A 21692-nucleotide genomic window follows, 5' to 3' on the forward strand; every position below is an offset into this window, starting at 1 on the left:
ACTGTTAATATGAAACCACCTTTAGGTAACTAGTGCTGATCCAAGCAGAACTTACTGAAAGTGTTAAAATTTTTGGTACTGTTTGGCATGGTCTTATAAGCAAACTAAAGGCTTGGTCTAGGTACAACCATCATTTCCTGGTTACAACCAAATAAAAAACTGTACTAAGGATTATTTGTTTTAATGGCTTACTCTCAAAGTAGGTGGTCTTTCAGTCTTTTACAAAGCCTGTTTCACTCAGTATTTACATTATTAGCAGTGGAAAGAATGCGTGGGTATATGTAGACAGTACTAAACTGAAGTAGATGGCAAACACAGTGAAGAGACTTAGAATTCAAAATGATCTGGTACAAAAGGACATAGAAGCAACACTCAAGCGTTTTTTTTGCCTCTGATGATAAAGGCTGTCCTTGGGCTTCCCAGGTCCCTGAGTTTAATGGCAGAATTGGAGGAGTGAAAGCATTATCTACTGTACAGAAGGTTGAGCTGAGGACCAGTTCAGTAATATTGATGTATACATATTTACGGGACTGTCAGCATCCCGCAGAAGCTAGATGCTACTGTTACAAGGCTATTTCTTTCCTCATCTTTAAAAGGTCATTGTCATTAGAGATTTCAAATTAAGCAGGGGAAAAAAAGCAAACATCAGATCCATCTTCAAGGAGGGTGAGAAGGAGGATCTGGGGATCTATTGGAAAGTCAGCCTGGCCACAGTCTCTGGGAAGATTATTTCAGATCCTCTTGGAATCCATATTGAGGCACATGAAGGGCAAGAGCATAAATGGAATTTATCAAAGGCAAGTCGGTTATCTTCTATGGTGAACTGAGCGTCTGAGTAGATGGGTACATTGTTTACATTGACATTAGGAAGGCATTTGATGTGATCTCTTACAGGCGATTTGTAACCAAGGTGGAGATAGGTGGCTTGCGTAGGTAGACTGCAAGGTAGGAAGAAAATTTTCTGGACTGCTATGCTCAGAGCGCTGAAGCAAAGCCCAACTGATGGCCTGTAATGTTCCTCAGGTGTTGAAACCATGGCTGATACTGTTTGGTGTTTTTTAAATGACCTGCAAAATAGGAAGGAGTGTGCCTTCAGCATGTTCACAGATGAGACCATTAGGGAGAGCAGTTACGGAATTGAAGTGTAGGGCTTCTTTTCAGAAAGACTTTGACAGTCTGAAAAAACAGGGAAATAATTAGATCCAAATTCATTCTTCCCAAGCAACTGAAATAAGATATTCCGTTTTGTTGGGAGAATGACATTCAAATAATCCATTTCACAGAGCCAGATTAGACCCAACATAAAGGTAATTTAGGAAAATACAAATAAGTAGGCATGTATTCAGTAGTTTAGTACTATACTACATCCTAAGGAGCTAGGCTAATCTGTGCAACAAAAGGGTTATATAAAAACTGCAATTTTTTTGGATGTAATGCAGTATGATAACTAGCAATTAAGATAACTTATGAAAGTGTTTCACTCTTTCTGTGCTCCCTAAAATAAGTCTGTATTTTTGGGTGTTGTCTTCATCTACTTTGTTTGGGGAAGGACATCTTTTTAATTGAAACCATAATGTCTATGTAGCTCTGTCTGTGTGGGGAAAATGGGTTTCAAGTATTTTATTAGGAATCCACTTGAAGTAATGTGCAGAATGCTATAAAACAGGTGAAAGTATATTAATTCTGGATTTTTCCCCAGTTGAAAACATAAACATTTTGCTTATAGTTATTTCTTACATAAATGCATGTAAACCAAAATATAAACCAGTCTGGTAATATTCAAAATCAAACATAGTGCAAGGAATTTGTATTTAGGATACTGGTATTAGAAACATAACTATCATTACTTTCCTTCTTGAAGCTTTATATTTTTATATTTTTTTGTATTTTTATTTGTATTTTTTATAGTTTAATGTTAATAGTTCAGTCTTTGTAAAAATGAAAAGTGTCAACCTTAACTTTTAAACATGTAAGACAATTAATAAGCAGAATAAAGTGTCTGCGTTACATATAAACTTGCAGATTCCCAGTGATTTGATTGACAAGCACTGTGTGAAGTTCCTGGCAACCATTGCTTTTGCATACTTTTGTATTTTTGTAGTTGGCTTCTAACTGGCAGGCACAGATGGCCATAGATTGTGAGTTTTGTGTGTTTCTGAATTAGGGTATTTATATGGTATTTTAAATTTCATTGTATAAATATCATGTGTTATCTACTCTATATGAATGTTTATATTAAGTGCTAAGTTAGAGTGTGGGATTTTTGGAACCAACTATTTTTTCATTAATAATAAGAAATTATTCTGTGCCCAGCTAATAATTAGAACATTTGTTCTCAAGTAACTTCTCATTAAGCAATCAATGTTATTTTGTGGTGTTTAATGAAACTTCGAAAAAAAAAAAAAGAAGCTTTTTAAAGTTTTTCTTGAAAAAGAATTCATCAGATTTGACACTATCAAGCCTTTATCTTGGTGATAATGAAGAATATTCTACCACAAAGTCAGAATTGGTTGTTTCAGTGGTATTAAAGTCTTAAGGTCATAAAGTATTTAGGACTGCTCTAACCTAGAGTTTAAAATGCTTTTAGAGAAACCCTGTGAACTTCTCTTTGAAGGATCAGGCTTCTTCTGCCCAATCCATGAAGTTCAGTGTCCTGTATAACTTTTTTCCCCCTCAGATTCCTAGTAAAAATGAGGAGTAAACTCTGTGTTCGAGGATGTGATAAATTGCAATTGGACATGGTTAATAAGAAGAAAAATTATATTTGAGGAGAAAAATTATTAAATATTAGATATGAAAATAATTTTTTATTTTACCAGAACAAAACTTTGCTCTTTCGATCTATTATTACTGAAACTTAGATTGAAGTTTAGCGTTAATTTGGGCTCAAGGAAAAGATAGATTTACTTTTTCAGTGCCCCATAGTTTCAGGAATGTTTTCATAAGGTTATTTTTTTTTTTGAAGAAGGGCAGCATGTGAAGAAAATTAAGGAACAAGGCAGAGATTTATTAACTGTTTGACTGCTTGTAGTATTTGAGGACATAGTTTCATTGCTTTTTAGACTATACCTATCCTGAAAGACATTCTTTTTACTTGAACCTTTTTTAAGACCTAAGTATAGTGGAATGAACATGCTTAATGCTTAACTGTGTTACTGCATTGCAGTTGTTTTCTTAAAATACATTGTTATCCTGTAAGAACTTCGAGGGATTAATTAAAGGCGTCTCCAGCTGTTGATTCAACTATATTTAGTTAAATAGCTGATACCACTATATGCTTGTTAAAGAACAGGTGTTAAAACAGTTGCTTTAGGAAGAAATAAAGTGAAGTTACTACATAAGCAATGCTCAGATTGTTAGTAAGTTTATTTTTGTGACACAGAAGGGAACATGCTTACTGACACGTGTCTGATGACTCTCTTGCTTTCCAAAAATTAAAGTTCTGAACAGATTAATGTGTTAATGCCTATATTTAACCACTAAGTTGCTACTATGCTGTGAAACATGTTTGTTGGTGTTTTTGTTGAAGCCCAGCTAAAGCTTGTTATCTGTAAAAGTCCATTACTTCTATCTGTATTTCTCTTTCTTGTTGTGTGGGGCATATTCATATTTATGGTTTGTTTAAGTAATTCATTGTGAACAGTTCATGAAGTATAGTTCTGCAGGTAGGAATTACAAAAATTGATCCTTGTTACTCACTTGACTGCAATGGGTCTGTAGAAATCAACTGCAGTAAATGTAAAGCCTAACACTACAATTTTGTTGAATCAAACACAATATTGAAAGAAAAAGCACATATAAAACTGGAAGCTACCACACAGTTTTAATACTTAAGTAGCCTGGGGACCATCTCTTTTTTGCCTTCTGTTCAGGAGGGCAGTATCTGACTTTTACTTTCAGAAGACAACTTGTTTCACAAGGCTCATTTCATCAGGAATTGAGTGGGAGAAAAGTACTTAAAATCTTAACCACAGTTGTAATTTTACAACCTTGCAAAAAATGTCAATGCAGAAACTTGCAAAGGAGTTCGTCTTTATGAAATATTGTACTAATTATGGCTTCTGTCTAATGATTGTTCTGCCAAGTGTATTTTGTTGGCATTATTTTAATCTGTCCCACAGACTTTAAGGTGTGATAACTTTTGCAAGTCCCAGGCCTTTTTGTTTGTTTCTTTGTGTGTTTGCTTTTGTTTTGCCTTTATCTTCATGTGATCAGATTTATTGAGCACAAGCTTTGTCTTGGTTGCTCTGTGTGCCTTTGACCAGTGGAGATACATGGCAATCTACTTTCCGTTTGGTTGGTGTCACGTGTAGCATGTGTACACTACCTCATTTAGTCTACTACATGCCACCAGTGGCTTAGTTTTATTAGTTATTCTTAAGTTCTAGCACAATATTTGGCAGCTTTTCATTAAGATGAAGGGAAATCATGTTGTTACACATTGAGACTATGATAGGTAAGGTCGTGTCTCCTTTTGGCACTCAAAAATTTTATTTATTATTCTATCTGTCATAGCCTCCATCAGTTATTGTTCAGCTGTTAAGTGTTACTAAGATATGATCATTTGATATCTTGACTTAAATCACCAGAGATCAAATTGCCTGTTCGCTTCCTGAAGTCTGTCTTTGTGTCAGCAAAACGTATCACATCCGGTGTTTTCATTTGGTAGGAAAGTGATACTAAAATCACAGTGTAGACTCTCACATACACTTTAAAAAGGACCTACTGTTTCAGTTCATAGAACCTCATCTACATTTACATCCTGTTTAGGGTCCTGCACTTCACTGAGCTTACTGTCCTTGCATGGATGTCAGAGCTGAAGTTATCCACTGCTGTATGTGGATACTAAAACACCCCAGAAAAGTGCCTGAAGATAAATATTGATACATTTGTTTCTAAAGGACTGTGAGATAACGTGTTCATACAGTCCAATGAACACTGTATGGAAACTGTATGGAAAGCAACTAATGCTTTCAGAGTATCTAAATCTAATATTAAGATTCATTTTCAAGAATGAATTAGTATACAAACCCGTCTTCTGGGCAAATTTTCAAAACACTTTCATGAGATGTGAGGAACGGCATGACAAAGCAGCGAAGTTTTGCATTTCAAAGAATTGGTGGAGAACATCATATGACTCCTTAAAACTAGCAGTTTAGCAAAGTAAGTAGTAAAACTTTTTTTCCTCATTCTTCTAGAAGATTAAAATATAACTGAAACATTTGTATCTCCTTTATTAAAATTCATTTGATAGAATTTTAGCTCCGGCCTGGAATTTATTGGCTATAGAAGTTGGATTATTTTAGAAAGGCTAAGAGAGTAGAGGGGGAAACATTTTTCTTCAACATATTCGAGAATCCATTTGTTATCATTGTGATACCATCCTTCTCCTTCTCCTTCTGTAACTCCCTACCAAAAATTTATTCAAAAGATTTTAGGACATTTAAGGCTGACTTTGTGCCATTGGGTTTTTTCAGCCTAGCTAAAGAACATTTCAGGATCCAGTTTTTAATTGGTGTTAATAAACCTAGTGGAATAGGAGTGCGTTTCTGTCAGTGCATAACTCTTTTTGCCTTCGCCTTCTTATCCAGCCTTTGAAACTCTGGGCAAAGACAAAGGATAGATGGTGTCTTTTGAGATGACTGGTGACCTTCATCACTTAATGGAGAGTAAAGAAGGCTCTGTTTTATGTCAGATCCCTTTGCCTTGCTGGCCAAAGACTTCCTGATGTTTCAGGCTTCAAGTATGGATGATCTGTGTTTTTTTAGAGAGCAGCATGAAACAAGCTTCTGCTGCCCTCTCATTTATGTCACTAACAGCTTGGCCCAATCCATTTATTTCCTCTTCACTTCGGGGACATATGGTATCAATGTGGGTCAGATGTTTTTTTCACCCTCTACATCAGCAGAGGCATTCAATGTGAGAAGAGTAAAGTTAAAAGTAGATAGGAACAATATATAAATTATGTCTGTAGAAGCAGTTTAGTTAAGAGACCAGCTGAGCAATTTTTTTTTTAGAAGATAGTTTGAGGCATTGCATTTCTTGAAGCAGTCCAGCATTGAAATGTGCTTGTGTACTTGTGTCAGTCATTGTAACCTGACTTGAGGGAATTTTCATACACTTAACTTCCATTCCTTGTCCAGAAAATAACTCAACTGTAATGAACTTAGCTGCTCCTAGATCTGTTCCTATTTAAACTCTTGGGACAGGGAAGAGCAGACCAGATCAGAACCACACTAATTCTGAGGCTTTCCAGCTCACAGTGCCATCTGGAGGGGTTCATTCAAGTTCAGCGCCCTTGGTTATTAGCACTGCCAACAGTACTCTAACTTGATAGAGGCTGCTAAAAAGAATTGCCCAAGGTGCTGTTCTTCTCATCCTGTGTTGACCTTCATGGTACTTCAGCTATAAATGTAAATTGTGGTGGTCCCATTGGTTTTCTTCAGAGTACTGCAAGTACTGTCTCTGAAGCTGAAAGACTCACAAGTTTGTATTTAGGCAGAGACTATAACACTTCTTCTTTGGAAACTTTCATAGTCTTATTGTCATCCTGTAATACTCATGAGCCACTGAAGTTTCCATAAGGGGAGACATTCTGTGGTCTTGCTCTAGCTATTTGGGAAAATCTGGGTATGAATGCAACCTAAAAATGAGATCTGAAGTACCTCATTCCTGGGTGATTATTTCTTGTTCATTCCGCCTAATGTTTCCCATGTAGTAAATTCAGCATCTGTTGAATGGAACAAATAAAGGTCCACTTGACTCAACAGATAAGCAGATTGAAACTTGCAAAGAACATTAATTCTTCACTTAGAGATTGGATTTTCAGCTATGTGACATAATACGTATTTGCAGGTTGCTTGCTTATCTTCTTGAAGTTTTTATCTCAGGATTTGAAAAGAGTTGTGATACTCTCCTATTTGTTGATTAGCAGACTAGAATAGAATTGGTAGGCTTCACTAGAAAGATGTCTGTTTATCTTCTGTACTTGAGAATTTTTCATTCGTCTCACTGTGTTATCATTTTCTTAGTATAGGCATCAGGACTCTATAAGAAGCAGACAGCACTATAAATTTGCCTACATGTGGAGTTAGTGCTTTCACAACACAACCCTCAGTGTTTACACCTTTTGAGAATATGACAAAAAGTGACAAAGTGCCACTTTCTTCTCTAATACAGTTACCAGTTAACTGTTCAGCACCTCTTGGGGACAGACTGTCAAGCTTTTACAGAACTTGGTGGCCTAACAGCAAATGAGTCTTAAAGAACCTAGGCGAGATTTACTGCCTAAATCTCAGTGTTGCTGGTACTCCCAGACTCTTTTCCTTATCGCTTTTGCGGGCCTCTTATCTTATGTTGCTGTGAAACATAAAAACATGACTGTATATTGGAATCACAAAACCAGGTAATGACTGAGAGATTATGGCAGGTATTTTTTCAGTTATCCAGAGTAAGGTGGGATAGATAAGCTTAAATCACAGCAAATATCCAGCTTCTGAACAATGTCAAAATTTCAAATTCAGGTTGGCCTTTTTGCTTTGTCGCTATCAGCTTGCAAAACACCCAGGTCAAGATTTTGTGGGATGTATATGTGCTTAATAAATGATCAAAACAAATCCCACCTCAGGGCCTTGCTTTTTCTTCTTTATGTTTCACTGAAAGCCTTTGTAGGATTTATTGCTTACCTATGGTCAAAAGGAGTAGTGACCTATCATTACTAGGGCAGGTGTTTCTTAAATTAATCCTTCACCTTTTAAGACAAGGTGTCAGTCTGTCTTAGTCTACACATTTTGGTTTCACTGTCACTCTCAGTAATCTTTCAGAATTTATACTTTATTATCATTCTAATACTCATTGATGAGTATTAGGAACATTACAATTGGAAAAGCCTGAGCCTTTCTATCACAAGACTGCTTATGATCTTCCATGAGTTTCATGATATATCTGAATGTTAGCATGTACTTGCAGCCAGAGTCTGTCTGATTCTGGCACATATAGTTATCACCAGTACAGTACAGTTTGCCACAATGCATGTTGTACTTTCAGATGCAGCTTGCAGAAGACTCTTTAGCATTCGCTCTGTATGCAGAATAAATATACCTTTCTGAGACAAATTTGTGGCTTTTGTGTTGGTGGCAAGTCTGAAACAACACTTGACGAAGAATACTATTTCACTTTTTCCTACCCTCCATGTGCTCAGATGCTGCAGATGCTGCAGCTGTGGAGAGTCTGCTAGATTGAAAGTTTAAGATGTTTTCTGCAGTTAAACACAACATCTACATTGAAGCACTGAAGCCAGGATTCGTTTGTTAGGCTCACTGGGCTTTTTTCGATTGTATTGTGGGACAGATTCTCAAATAACAAATGGTATTATTACCAAATCCTGTTTACAAAACATGGGGTCTCTTTAGTCATTCAGTAAGTAGTTAATTGCAAAACTGGTGTACAGGTAGTTGGATTCGTAACTTAGTCATTTACTATGGCAGGCATTAAGAGTCATTTCAAAGTTTGATGGTTTCTCTTCGTTGCTGCCAGGGCATGCTGCTCGCTCATGGTTAGCTTTGTTGGTTAACTCTCAGGTCATCTTCAGCAGAGCTACACACCACCTCAGTTAGTTCCCAGCTGTTACTGCAGTGTGGGATAATTCCATCCCAGGTACAGGACTTGATGTTTATTTTTATTAAATCACATGCAGTTCTTGTTGGCTTAGTCCTCCAGCATGTTGAGGTCTCTCTGTATGATGGTTCTTCCTTCTGGTGTATCTGTCTTTCCTCCAGTTTGTTGTGATCCATGAACTTGGTTAAGGTGCATTCAAATTCATCATCCAGATTATCTATAAAGATACTAAATATTATAGGTCTGTCAATTTGACTTTTAACCATTAACCACTGCTTTTAGCTAGAGACCAGAAGATTCAGAAGTCCGTGCTGTTTACATAAGATGCGTGATCTAAAGATGGCCTGGTCCAGCACAGAACATTTTTCACTGGATACCAGACTGTTTGAGAACTTCTGATAAAGAACAAGTCCCCTTCTGTGAGTAGGATACATTCATCTGAAGTTTAAGGAGTATCTGGAACCTCTTTTGAAGTTATAGTAGTTGAGAAATGCAAGACTGTGATGTAGATTAGATCTCCATTCATGCTTTTACTGTACTGTGTAGAAATGAAAAGAATAATGACTTACCTGTAGCAGCTTCTCTGAGGTTCCTTTTTGTTGTCAATCTATAAGTTTGCCACTCATCCTTCTTTACTTGTTCTTTAAATGAGAATAAAAATAGAGATTTTGTACTCAAGAGGAACTGTGAGAGGTGAACAGAGGTGAAGCAGGTGAACGTGCTCTTTCTATAAGAGGTGCCTATGCAGCACTGAATTTGAGATGTATTTGTTTTTAGAAAGTTAAAGTTTGAATTCAGTAATGTTTGTGTACAGGTACATAAAGTATGACTGTACAGCTATACTTGTACAGGATATGCTACCTATAAATTTCTTATCTTAACAATTAAAAGTTGTTTTTTAAACAGTAGCTGCAGCAAATATTGTCTGTCTTATTTTATAACATCCTTTTTTGGAGGCACTGAGAAATTTCAGTTCTGTTTAACTGTAATGCCTTTGAAAATGAGACTATCCAGATCTATTACTTTGTCTGAGAATGTGAAGGAATAATAAGCATTCACAAAGCAGCATCCAGTTTTAAATGGCACTTAGTGTGTTTCTGTTTTAAAAAGTCTTTTAAGCATGTGAAATTAAAATATTCATGCTTTATAAATGTAGCTTCTTTGATTTTCATGGATTTTTTCCAGTATTTGCTTCTGCTGGTATATGGGCAGTGATTAAACGTTACAACATCTGCTCGGATTTTTTTTTTTTAAGTGCTTAAGAGGAGATTGAGTTTTGCATTCTGTTGGAGCCAAATTTTATTTTAACATAGACTTTTACTCTAGAAATAGTTCAGTCAGACCATATTTGAAATTAATCGATGGACAGTGTAACCCAGCAATCTAGATTGCTGGCAGAAGTGCCAAGGGTTAGAATCTGCTGAAGGTACCTCAATAAATAAATAATGCTCCTGTTGTAATTATAGCAGTGCATGAACTATCATAAGTGGCATGGTTTACACAAGTAATCCCCTCCATTCTGCAAGTTAGGTCCCTTCTGTCTCAAGAGTAGTGCCTATTAGCAGTTGATTCTCTTCTGCTTTTCTGACTCTCTAGTTTGAGTATGTCAGCATTTAAAAACGAAGATAATGTTGGTCTGTAATTTTGGTTCAGTCTGTGATGTGAGATTGGGGCCAGTATGTTGTTTTGGGATTCATGAGTAGAAATAAGTTATAGTTAGAACCAGATAAATACATATATCCCCTAAATACCGAAGTTCTTCAATTGTTATTTTACTATGGGAAATGATTTTCAAAAGTATACTCATTACCAATCTGCATGCTGCTCTATTGTAATCTGGTGACTTTCAGTAAGTGTTTTTCTGTTTATAAGAGTCAACATGTCTTATGCAGAGAATTTAGTGCTAACGTTCATTTCCCATTTTCCAAACTGATAGAAAGCTGAGCAGCTATTGTAAATGGCACCTCTGGAAATCTGAAAATAAACATGTAATTCTTCCTGCGCAATTTCATTGTAGCTTTTTATGCATTAAAAGGAAAGAAACATAGTTTCATTCTCAGAGTTTAGCTTAAAACTTCAATCTATTTATTATACTTGAGAATGTCATTGTACACTGGGTTTGATAGAAATATTTCAGACAATAAACATAGACTCCATAATTTAATTTTTTTGAATGCTGTGAAGTGGACATGCCTGTTTTCAAGAGGATTGCTTTTTTGCCTAGAAGCAGGACTTGAAAAACCTATGAGCTGGGAATTGCGAGTTGTTAGTTAATTTAGTTGCAAAAGCTGAGAGTCAAGGAGGAAAATTAGTTGTTTTTCACTTTTGAAAAACACTGATGGAGTTTTTAACAGGGTTCAGTATTGCTTTCAGGATCCAAGCAAGGTCTTATCAGCATGATGGGAGAAGCTAGAGACAATGTGCTGGCAGATAGGTGAATAGTGATAAAAGACGCTTTAGACTGGTTTTCAGATGTGCTAAAGCCTTTGGTAAAGTCGGATCATGGCTATTGTCTCAATACTTTCTCAAAGAAAGGTGCTGGTTCTCTGTCACTCCTTGGAAGCTATCAATGCAGAGAGCCTATTCTGAGTTGTCCTTCAGCTTCTGTTTTTTTGGATCCTTCCTCCTCCATAAGTACCTCCTGTGTTTACATGCTTGCTTTACATGCTCTTGCTTGCAGCTTTTGCAACTTTTTGTAACTCGACAGAGACTTGACATTGAATTGTTTCAAAACTGCAGATTCAGAACTGACTGAAGCAGCTTTAAGTTCCCCACAGGCTTAGTTCTGGCATCATCAAGCTGATGTGCCTGGAAGACAGGATAACACATTGTATCAGTGTGTATTTTTTTCATGTTTTGTTCACACTGGAAAATATATTTTTTCCTAGAAATACAAAATATGGAAATACTTTTCTGTTCAATTGAAAGTTTTAATTCTAAAAAATTTGTTTTCCTTGGCTCCCATGACTGCTGGCAGACTTTTTCCTGCTTGTCGTTGAAACATAGATAGATCCTTGACTCTAGTTCATGAGAAGGAATTTGGTATTTGAGACTCCCCTCTTTTGGTCTGAGCGTCACAGAATGTATTTAGTCAGCATAGCATTTTGTTATGCCACTTCTCTCATTTCTAGTTTAAAATGTGAATTTAAAGTTACGTTGTATTAGTAGTTGAACAGTTTTGTGTATACTTGGATGTGTGGGGTAAAAAGTGCTACCATTTGTGCATGCATCCATCACTAATAGTGCAATTGTTTCCAAAGTAGTAGATGCTCATACAGAGGTTGAGAACTGTGTAATACAAAAACGTAATATGCTCACTTTCCTGTGCGTTTATCTTTCATATGTGCCCATCTTCATCGGTGTTTAGGCAGAAAAAAAACAAAGTCTGCTTATAACTGCCATGGTAGATTTTAATCTGCTAATTCTGAAGAAGTGAAAGTTGACAACTTAATTTTGAAAGGAGAGAAATCTGGCGTGCCCAGATGCCTCAGTTAAAATATGCAAAATACTTGAAGAGGGACAAGGAGTAATTCACTTGTCCTTGAGCTACACATCTAATTTTGTAGACAAATAAAGACTGTAAAGCTGCTTTAAAAAAGCCAACTTAACTTGCCATTACAGAAGGTTTCAATCAAGTTGGGGAAGAGAGTTCTTGACCAGTGGCACTACATGTCATTCATTATTTAAAAATAAAAAGTAAAAAAAGCAAAATCTCCCTGTAGTTACACTTGAAGTCGGGTTGTCTTCTTTCTGTCTTTGGGCGTTTGAACAAATTCTGCTTGTCTTTTTGATAAACTGAAAATATTTTGTTGAGATAAATTTAGAGTTTTAGGAGAATGTAGAGTGTCCTAAGGAGGCAACTGAAACCTTCACCCTTCCCATTTTTGAGAAGCTAAACCTCTGTTTAGTTGGGTTTTGGGGTTTTTTTGGTTGGTTGGTTGATTGTTTCTTTCCCTTAAACTTTGAAGTAGGAGGAGACTATTCTTTCTTTTCCTGTTCAGAATTTTTGAATTTAATAGATTTTTGATGAAATAATGTAAAATTCCTATTTTAAAAATAGAAAAAAAAATCATGAAGTTGAACTAATTAGAGAAATAGTAGGGAGGAGGTAAGTATTAAATACTTAGGTGAGCATATTTGGCTCAGCAAATCTTCAGGTCCTCCTCCTATAAGCAGAGTAGGAGCCATATGCCAAGCTGTCAGTCGTTAAAAAGGAAGAGGAGGCTGAAGAAGCCCACAAAGAAATACAAATTAAGGGACAAAAGCATAAACCTGCCACAAGACAGAACGGATCTCTCGATGCATTTATTTAGATGGGGGCTTCTCATCTCTCTTGGGGCCAGATGAGAACCAGAGAGCACTTCAAGTAACGGCTTGCACTGTAACCAAACGGAGACTGGGAAAGGGGATCTGTGTGTCCTGCTTAAGTTGTGTGTTCCTGAAGAAGTTGGATGGAAACCTGGTTTTCTCGATTGGTGAATATCATGAGCAAACATGCTATCTTTTCTATATATTTTTCTTAAAATTGCAGCATATTTTTAAAAAACCATGATATTTGGATATTAGTTGATGTTAAAAGTTTAAAGCTTTAGGGTCTTTATTTGTATGCTTTACATAGGAGATACATTTATAAAACATATTGTAACACTTCATCTTGGATTCTTCAATTGGAAAGTACTGGTTCTTGTTTTCAGATTATATTGATAGAATCTATTTAATTTTGAATGTTAATTGGTAAAACCTGGCATGTTTGTTTTTCTTATTTGAACAGAAATTCTGTTCTTGTTAAGAAAAAATATTTTAAATGGATTTTCTTGTGTAAACCACTGTAAAGTGATTAAAAGTGATAAGCTCTTCAAAAGGCAATGTCTTACAGTATTTGAATAGCTTACATACTAATTGGTTTTTAAACTGTGTGCCTGGCTCACCTGTGACTTCTTGTTCTTCAGCATGTTTTGCTACAAGGTAGTGTGTCTTATAATCTGCTCACTGTTTGGTTTTGGACTATTCCCTCCTTATGTATTTTACTATTTTGCTATTTCTTTATGATGTTTTCAGTAACTTGATCTGCTTTCTGACTTGTAACTTTTGGAAAAAAACCTTAATATGATACTTACTGGAAGACAGGTTTGCTTTTGTCTGTCTCTGGAATAAAAATTAAAAAGAATTTCTGTAAATTAATTTTCAGGTTACTATAAAATTGAAAGATGAGATTAGAGATTATTTCATTACATTTGTTCTTTATAATGACATTTGTACCTTTACCTTAGAATGTTTTGATTTCTAGGTATCAATCTGTGGAACAGTAACTTGCTAGTATGAAACTAAGAAGGAATTGGTTAATAGATTGTTGGTTTACATTTAAGATATTTAAAGCAAACCATGTAAATGGAAAAATAATCTCTTTCACATATGCAGCATTAACTTCCAACTTGTTTGCAGTAGTGATTAGTTTGAAGCTTTATGTAGAATAGCGGATAAGCCTTTATAAAGGATGTCATTACTAATAAGAGGAAAACTTTCACCTTTAACAAGATTGTGTCTTCTGTTCAGCTTGCCCAGTTTAGGCAGCGGAAGGCGCAAACTGATGGTCAAAATGGATCAAAGAAGCAGAAAAAGAAGAAGAAAACGGCAAACATCAAAGATGAAGAATCAATACAAGATGGGATTGAAACTGATCGATCTCGAGGTGATGAAATCTCCACATGCAGCAGCCGAAGGGGAGCAGCAGCTGCTACTGCTGACTTTGCTATTATCAGGACTTTGCATAGTGGAGAAATTATCAAACACAACCAGGCTTACACCATTGAGGTAAGTTTGTTTTGAGCTATAAAAAAATCACTTTTGGGGGGGGTGTAAAATAATCCATTAATTTTGAGAGTGAGAATAAAGGAATTGGATGAGATTTTGGAGATTATTTCCTTACCTCTTCTGTCTGACCTTAGTATGTTCAGAGCAGTTTGTAGCTGCCTGTTGGCAATCATGTTTTTTATGGTAGTCAGTGTTGTATAGATTATGGAAAATTTGTTGGTGCTGCTGTACTCCTTAAATGTGCATAAATTAATCTTGTTTTATTAAAAGTTTGCAAATTGCGGTGGATTTTTGATCACTGCACTTATGGCTACAGCAAAATGCAAAACTAAACTTTTTTGTATTCATAATTTGAGTCACTTTGGTTAATGAGGCAAAGAAATGAATTTAGAAAACACTACTTAGAACTGAGTGATTTGAGAGATTGATAAACAGTTACTCTTCTTTTACAACTTAATGAAATATAATCCTGATTGCTAGTGGCTGAAAGTACATGTTCTGGGAAGTCTGTAAGGTGCTCTGTGAGACACTGGCAGTCCAGTTCAGTTCTGAGCGGACATGAATTCACACGCTATTCTTCCAGATACAAGGGACAAGAGATGCTGATGTTATTTACAGAATAGCTTAGTCCACTTGTGAAAGCATTGCCTCTAAAATGACGTAACATTCTGAACAAGCATCTCAATGCAGATTCCCTGTGCTTTCCAGGTGAATGCAGGCTTTTGTGAGAGATATGGTACAGATGAATGCTCTACATTTTGACTTGCCCGTCCTGTGCTAGGATAGACCATTCTATCTCCATTATTTAATTTCAAGCAACTGAGGACTAACAGAGAAATTACACTTTTTGAATTTTTTTTGCATTTTTATTTAAAAAAAGCTTAACTTGGTGGAGGGGCAGACAGACTAAATCACACATGCAAATAAAAGCTTGTAACTGTTTCATTTATTTTACAGTTTTAAGCCTACAGTATATACGTACACTACATATTTTGAACTTCATGGAAACATGCCTTTAATATTAAATAGCTTTTATTTCTTAGAAAGGTCATGTTAGGGCTTCGAAACTGTTTATAGTAAGTCAATAAAACTGTCTGTTCAACTCACAGATTTTCCTGGAGGAGTTAATAAATTTTTTAAGAGTATTTAATAACAGAATAGCAATTTTTGTAGGTGAAGATGGGACTTTTTTGCCTTCTAGGAAAAGAGAAGGGTGTACTTCATGAAATGCAGCAGGTTATCTACTGCTAAAGAGAGAGGACTGCTAGGGCAGAGAGGTGTTTAGAGGAAATCACTAAAAATGTTGTAATAGTGTAACAGTCTGCATAAATTCAACAACTATATGAAACAACTTTCTTAATCAAATATATTTTGAAGTTGCAGATGGACTCTTCTGATGTACTTGCTTCTACTACAATTGGAGAAACAGAGTGAAGTACAGAGTCATAGAATAACTTAGGTTGGAAGGGACCTCCGAGGTCGTCTAGTCCGATCCTGTGCTCAAAGCAGGTCTAATAAGATCAGGTTGGTCCTAGTGACCTATGTTGGCCTCTGAATGCATACAGTTCAAGACAGATGATGTTAGAAATGGAAGAAATATCTGTGCTGCAGTTGCTAAAGGTTGCATTCATAGATACATTCTGAAGATTGGGTATGATTTTTTTGAGGTCTATCTTATTCCCAAAGCAATTTATGTTTAAATAAATAAATAAATATGGAGACGCACAGATTTTTCTGGTATGTTGGGGTTTTTGTTTTGCTTCTTTCTTTTTTAAAATGTGACTTTAAAAGAATAAGCATGGTGATCATGTAAATTTGTGCTTTGACTCTCCTGAATTACTTAATCTTAGTGACTTCTAAAACAGTATTCACTTCCACAAAAAAAAAGCTATTCCCAATTGGGAGAGCATTTTAGTTTGTTAGGTGTGGTCTGTGGCCTGCTTATTCATGTTAAATAAGTAATTGGTATTTGGAGTTGGAAGGGGATTGCTGAAGTCTCTGTGCAGTGTTAATAGAAGAGGAAAATATCTGAAATAGTTTCAGTGAATCTCGTGACTTATTGGTTTTACTCTTGAAAGTGCAATGATTGGGACAGAGAGCCTGTATTACAGTAATTGGATTGGACCTTGCTTAGTCGAAATGGCAGCCAATGTAATAGGCAGTTTCAGGCTAATCTCTGCAATGGAGAATTACAGACAGCTTCCTTGAGCTGTTTGCTTTTTCACCCAACATTATATCTTCATAGGCTGCTGTGTCAAGAGAGTGAGACAGGATTACTGGAAGCATTATGCAGGATCATTTTCTAGCTAAATTTTGATTCCACTTATTTATTTCATCCTTTACTGGAATTGATATTTAGAATTGTTCTTTCTGTACCACAAAATATACTCAGAATGTCTGACCGTACTGCCTGTCTATCTAAAAATATTGACTGGGTTTTTTTGTGGTAGTTTGTACTTTTGTGGTAGTTTGTGGGTAGAAGTTTATCTCCCTGCAGTTTTTCTAGTATGATTTTTTTATACCCCAGTGGAATTAGCATGTCCAAATGCAGATAAAAAAGAGTTATCTTACTCAATATGAATAACAGAAAATGAAACAGAGGTAATCCTCTGGGAGCTTATTTCCCTTCTGAAGTTAGACCAGTTTCTTTTCAGAGAGGACAAGTGTGTTTAGAGAGTGCAAAGTTAGTGTTTTGCTGTCATCCCTTTCCCTTTTTTTGCCCCTCTCTGTTCCTAAGGGTGGGCTCCTCTATTTCCCTGTATTCCCTCTGGTTACAGAATCTAATTGGAAGAACTCTGGGAGAACTATCATTGTTTTGTACTGTCCTTAGTCATTCCATTTTACCTTCTATCTGAACTTGTAAATCTCTAAGGTTTTCCATCCTTTGTCAGAGGAACAGTTTATTTACTAGATTTATTAGAGAAATGCCAGCTGGTATTCCTTGTTTAAAGTATTTTGTTTCATGCTAAATGCTTTTTGTCTTGCTCTCACAAGGAGAATAATATATTGAGGTACTAGTTGTATTTGGTTTTTGTATTTATTGTGTCACACCCGAGTGTCTTTCAGTGTTGACATCCACAGTGTCCTTTTCCATATAGAAAATTAAAAATCTAGAACACGCAGCCTGGAAAATAAATTGGATCAATGAAAATCTCAAGTTTAGGACTGCTTCTGTTTTGACTTCTGCAGTTAAAAATGGAAGAAAGCAAAAGCCACTTCGAGAGTAAATAATTGCTGAGATCACCCTCTCTGGGAAGTCTTGAAACAATGCGTTGAACCACACCTGCTTTGCAAGAATGTCCTAATGCCAGGAAAGCAAAAGAAATTAACCTGTGTCACAGTAAAATTGTCCTTGAGTCACCTGAGTAGTAAAAGCTATTATACAAAGCTTCTTAGAAAAGAAAAGTTCAAAGTTCTGTGATGGAGAATACCAGCTAATTGACTAAAGTTGGATTAGTAACTCGTCTTTTGTTTTTCACAGGGCAAATCCTTTTGGTAATAGTTTAAGAATAGCTTAACTGTTTACTCAAGTAGGTGATAGAGTTTATAGCTCCATGCTCATTGTTTCATTTCTATAAGGTACTCCACTTGTTAGTGCCTGAGATTTTGACAGGAAGGAACAGAAAGGGAGTAAGAAGGAGACACTTGGTAGGATTCTTGAGAAGAACTAAGGAAGAAAAGTGACAGAAAGAAGAAAACATAAGCAGTATGGCGAAACAGAGAGGATGCCTCAATGAGAAAAGGAGTAAGTGGTGAATGTGGGTAAGGCATTCCTATGATAGAAGCATGAAAGCAAAGAGCAACTAAAGGCTTTGACTAGAGAAGAAATATTTTGGGATGTACAATAAGATGGAGGATTTGAAAAAAATAATAGATAAATAAAATGTAGTAAAAATTAGCCCAGTCACTTCAGACAATCTAGCATCCCTTGAAAAATGATTTGAAATTGAAGAGTAAAGATAGGCAAATGTTTGGAAATAGCCTGTTCAATAGTAAAGTCAGTGTCATGAGAGAAGATAGATTCTCAGCAGCATATGGTTCTGACTGAAGCCAGTCATCTTTCCATTCACCATCTGGCCAGAAGATTACCAGGATAACTCTGCAATTTTTTTTGATTCATAAGGCAACCTCTGGTATTATTCCTTCCTTTATCTCTGTCAATACTGATATATAATAGATTTACTGACACAGAAATTACCTGTATTTGAGAATGGTTTTTGCCGAATTACAGAGTATTTCACTTTACATTGAACATTTATAAGACTGTGTTACCAAAGAATAGAAACCTAATTGAATGCTTAGGTTACCTCTCTGCTGGTGGTGTTTTCTGATACGGGAAATTTATACACTGAGAAATCTGGTACCTTGCTGCAGATTACATTCAGATTTGGCAGCCATTTGTCTCCACTCAGATGCACTCAATTTAAATTTGATCATAGTAAGTTAGTTTGGGTCATAAATTACCAGGGAATTTGAATTGAATAATCTTCCTATTAGAAACTAGGAAAGACATCATGAGGCAATATATAAGAATAGCCCTTCATATTCAGAATGTTTATAATAGACCCATAAAGTTAAGGATGACCCAGGGAGAGGGTTTTCATGACAAGGATTTTGAATTTGCATTCTCTTCATCTCACTTCTCAGTAACAGTCCTCTTAATTAGACTAAGGTGTGATCCTTTATGAATTACTAGAGACTCATCTGAAAGTGGCCAAGCCAAAATAACTTGGTTTTGCTGCTACCAATGGCTAGTACAAGTTCAAGAATCAATCCAGCCTTTTGTAATTACATTTTTGTGACAGTTTTCATTGAGGTCATATAAACATCAGTAATTTAATTCAGGTAGAATTCAACTCCATGTATACTCAGTCTTGGTTCTTGCTCTTATACCTTCATCCATTTTAATTCAAGTAGTTTAGTACTGGATGTCCATTCTTGCAAAATGTTTTATTGTCACCTACAAAAGGTTTCTAAAGAAACACAAAAATAATTTTTCAGTTCTTGTGGCAAATTTTGTATATGAGTTCCTTTGTGAATCCTGTGATAATATTGGGTGTCCAGTGCCAAAGAATGTGACTTCTGAGCAATGCTTAGTTGCATACAGAAACAAGTTACTCTAAAACTGACCTCTTGTATTCCACAGACTGGTACTCCTTTTTTTGTATCAGCTTGCAGTGTTTCCTCTGAAGAATATATACAGATGCAAGTGGTTTTTAATTTTCTGAATACTTAAGTGTTATCTTTAAAAGTATCACCTGCAGAGTTGATGGAGATAGTTGACTATAAGGAGTCTTTGAGATGTACTCTAACTATCAACCACACTGCCAGTGAAGAAAATACTAAATAAAGAATTAAAATATCTTGCCAGAAGAGAGTAACTGTTTCTAGCAGGAAATTGCTGTGGGATGCAGGTGGTAGAATATGTACAAAACAATGATCAGTCTAACAAATGCCTATTTCCAATTCCATAAGGCATTGAGGAGACTCATGAATAGCTTTCTTGGCATTATCCTGTCAAAAGATGCCGTGTTGCTAACAATGTGTATATGTATGAATTTTTTTAAATATTAAATATTTTCTTTTAAACCAGACCCCTGTGGCTCAGACAGATGAGCTATGTAAAACCTAATTACTTCTGTTGACCAAAAAATAATTGAAGCCTACAGAACGGATATGCTTAGTAGTGGAAGAAACTGGATTTTGAAATTATGTTGGTCGGGTCTTAGGAAGTGAACATAGCCACTTGGAGGGCAAGATGACTGCCTGTAAAATTCTGGCTACTTGTAATGTTACAGATTCTCATAGCAAAAAAATAGCATGCAGTCTTACAGTGTTGGAGTCTAATGTGTGGCAAAAATACTTGATTTTAATAACCAAAAAACTATCTGCATCCAGGATTGGAGGACACATTTTGAAAGATTATTTATACTGCTAACAGATACTGCACACCTAAACTGATGGAGAACTGTGTGGGTTTTGACAATTTTTAAAAAATTATTTTAGGTCGGGGTTTTTTTTTGGTTTTGGTGGGTTTGGTTTGTTTTGGTTTTTTGTATTTGTTTGTTTTACTTTAGATTGGTATTCAGAAAGGACCAGCAATATATTAATTTTTTTAAAATATATCTGGCCAAATCACCATTAAAAAATTAGAGAATTATTTTTAGTAATCACCTTCCTTTGAGAATCATATTTTCTCACTCTCACCTAAGCTTCAATTTACAAGTCCTTTGCCTTTTACTATGATTATCTACTAGGTTTGAGTTTATCCCAGGATGTAAAAATTTATTTGTCATCTTTCCTATAAAAAAGAGACTGTTTATATAATTCAAAAGCATTACAAGGAAAAACTATATAAGAAGTTAGACTACTTGTCCCTGTTTTTTGCATGTTGGAGAAGTGCCTGTATTTCAGGAACTGTATAAAGACTTGAAGAGTTCTTAGATCCAGATAAATATATAAATTTATAGGAATACTTCTGAGCTTCTATAGGAATACTTTTTATCATTCTTTGTGAAATCTTACGAATTGGAATGAGCCATGAAGAATTGTAGGATGTTAATGACCATATATTTGTTATCTGTGTTATGAAAAAAAGTAATAATATGATTTTCTCTGTTTTTATTTATACCAGGGGATTTTGTCCTAGACCGAGGACATAGACTACAAACAAGGTGTAAATTTTTTGTATGTGTATAAATGCGTATACACACAAATATTCATATAAATATAATATGAATTAAAATATATTTATATAATAATTAATTTTTTAAATAATAATTTTTTATTACATAGCAGAAACACTTTTGTCATCCTAGAGTTTTAAAACATCACTTTGCTTTCTGTTTCAGTTTTTGGCTTATTTTTAAGGCGGATCTTTTATATTTTTAAAATTATACATACTGTATGAATTTTTAACTTCCACAGTAACATTTTAAGTTAGTTTTATGCTGCATAAAATACATGGAGTAATACCCTTTTTTAGTTAAATTATATTTTGAAGCTATATATTGAATTTCAAAATATGTACAATCAGTGTTAGGATTGTAAAAACTGCAGAGCTCTCCGGTAGGTCTAAGTGGCAGATTTCTTTTAAAAAAAACCCAACAAAACAAGACAAAACACAGTTGATATTCCAGATTTTACTTACGACTACTGATGCAAAACTGGCTATATTCCTTTGAAAATAAGCCTGACAGAATTCAATGTAAAATTGAGACTGATTTAGTGTGAGGCTGGATAACGTGCCAAGTGAATTTTGGAAA

The 21692-nt window shown here is 35.4% G+C and overlaps 1 protein-coding gene across 7 annotated transcripts in view; it reads left to right on the forward strand.

The window, feature by feature from the left end:
• The window catches only part of AKAP9 (A-kinase anchoring protein 9), a 115301-nt gene that overhangs the window by 11976 nt on the left and 81633 nt on the right, over window positions 1-21692 (forward strand). For all 7 annotated transcript variants that reach the window (XM_027684816.1, XM_027684819.1, XM_027684817.1 and 4 more), the window contains one exon: window positions 14170-14427. In XM_027684816.1, the coding sequence (XP_027540617.1) occupies window positions 14170-14427 (258 nt within the window). The remainder of the gene's footprint in view (window positions 1-14169; window positions 14428-21692) is intronic.

Source organism: Neopelma chrysocephalum, unplaced genomic scaffold, assembly GCF_003984885.1.
Source record: "Neopelma chrysocephalum unplaced genomic scaffold, ASM398488v2 Primary Assembly neopelma1_67, whole genome shotgun sequence".
Classification (NCBI taxonomy): Eukaryota; Metazoa; Chordata; class Aves; order Passeriformes; family Pipridae; genus Neopelma; species Neopelma chrysocephalum.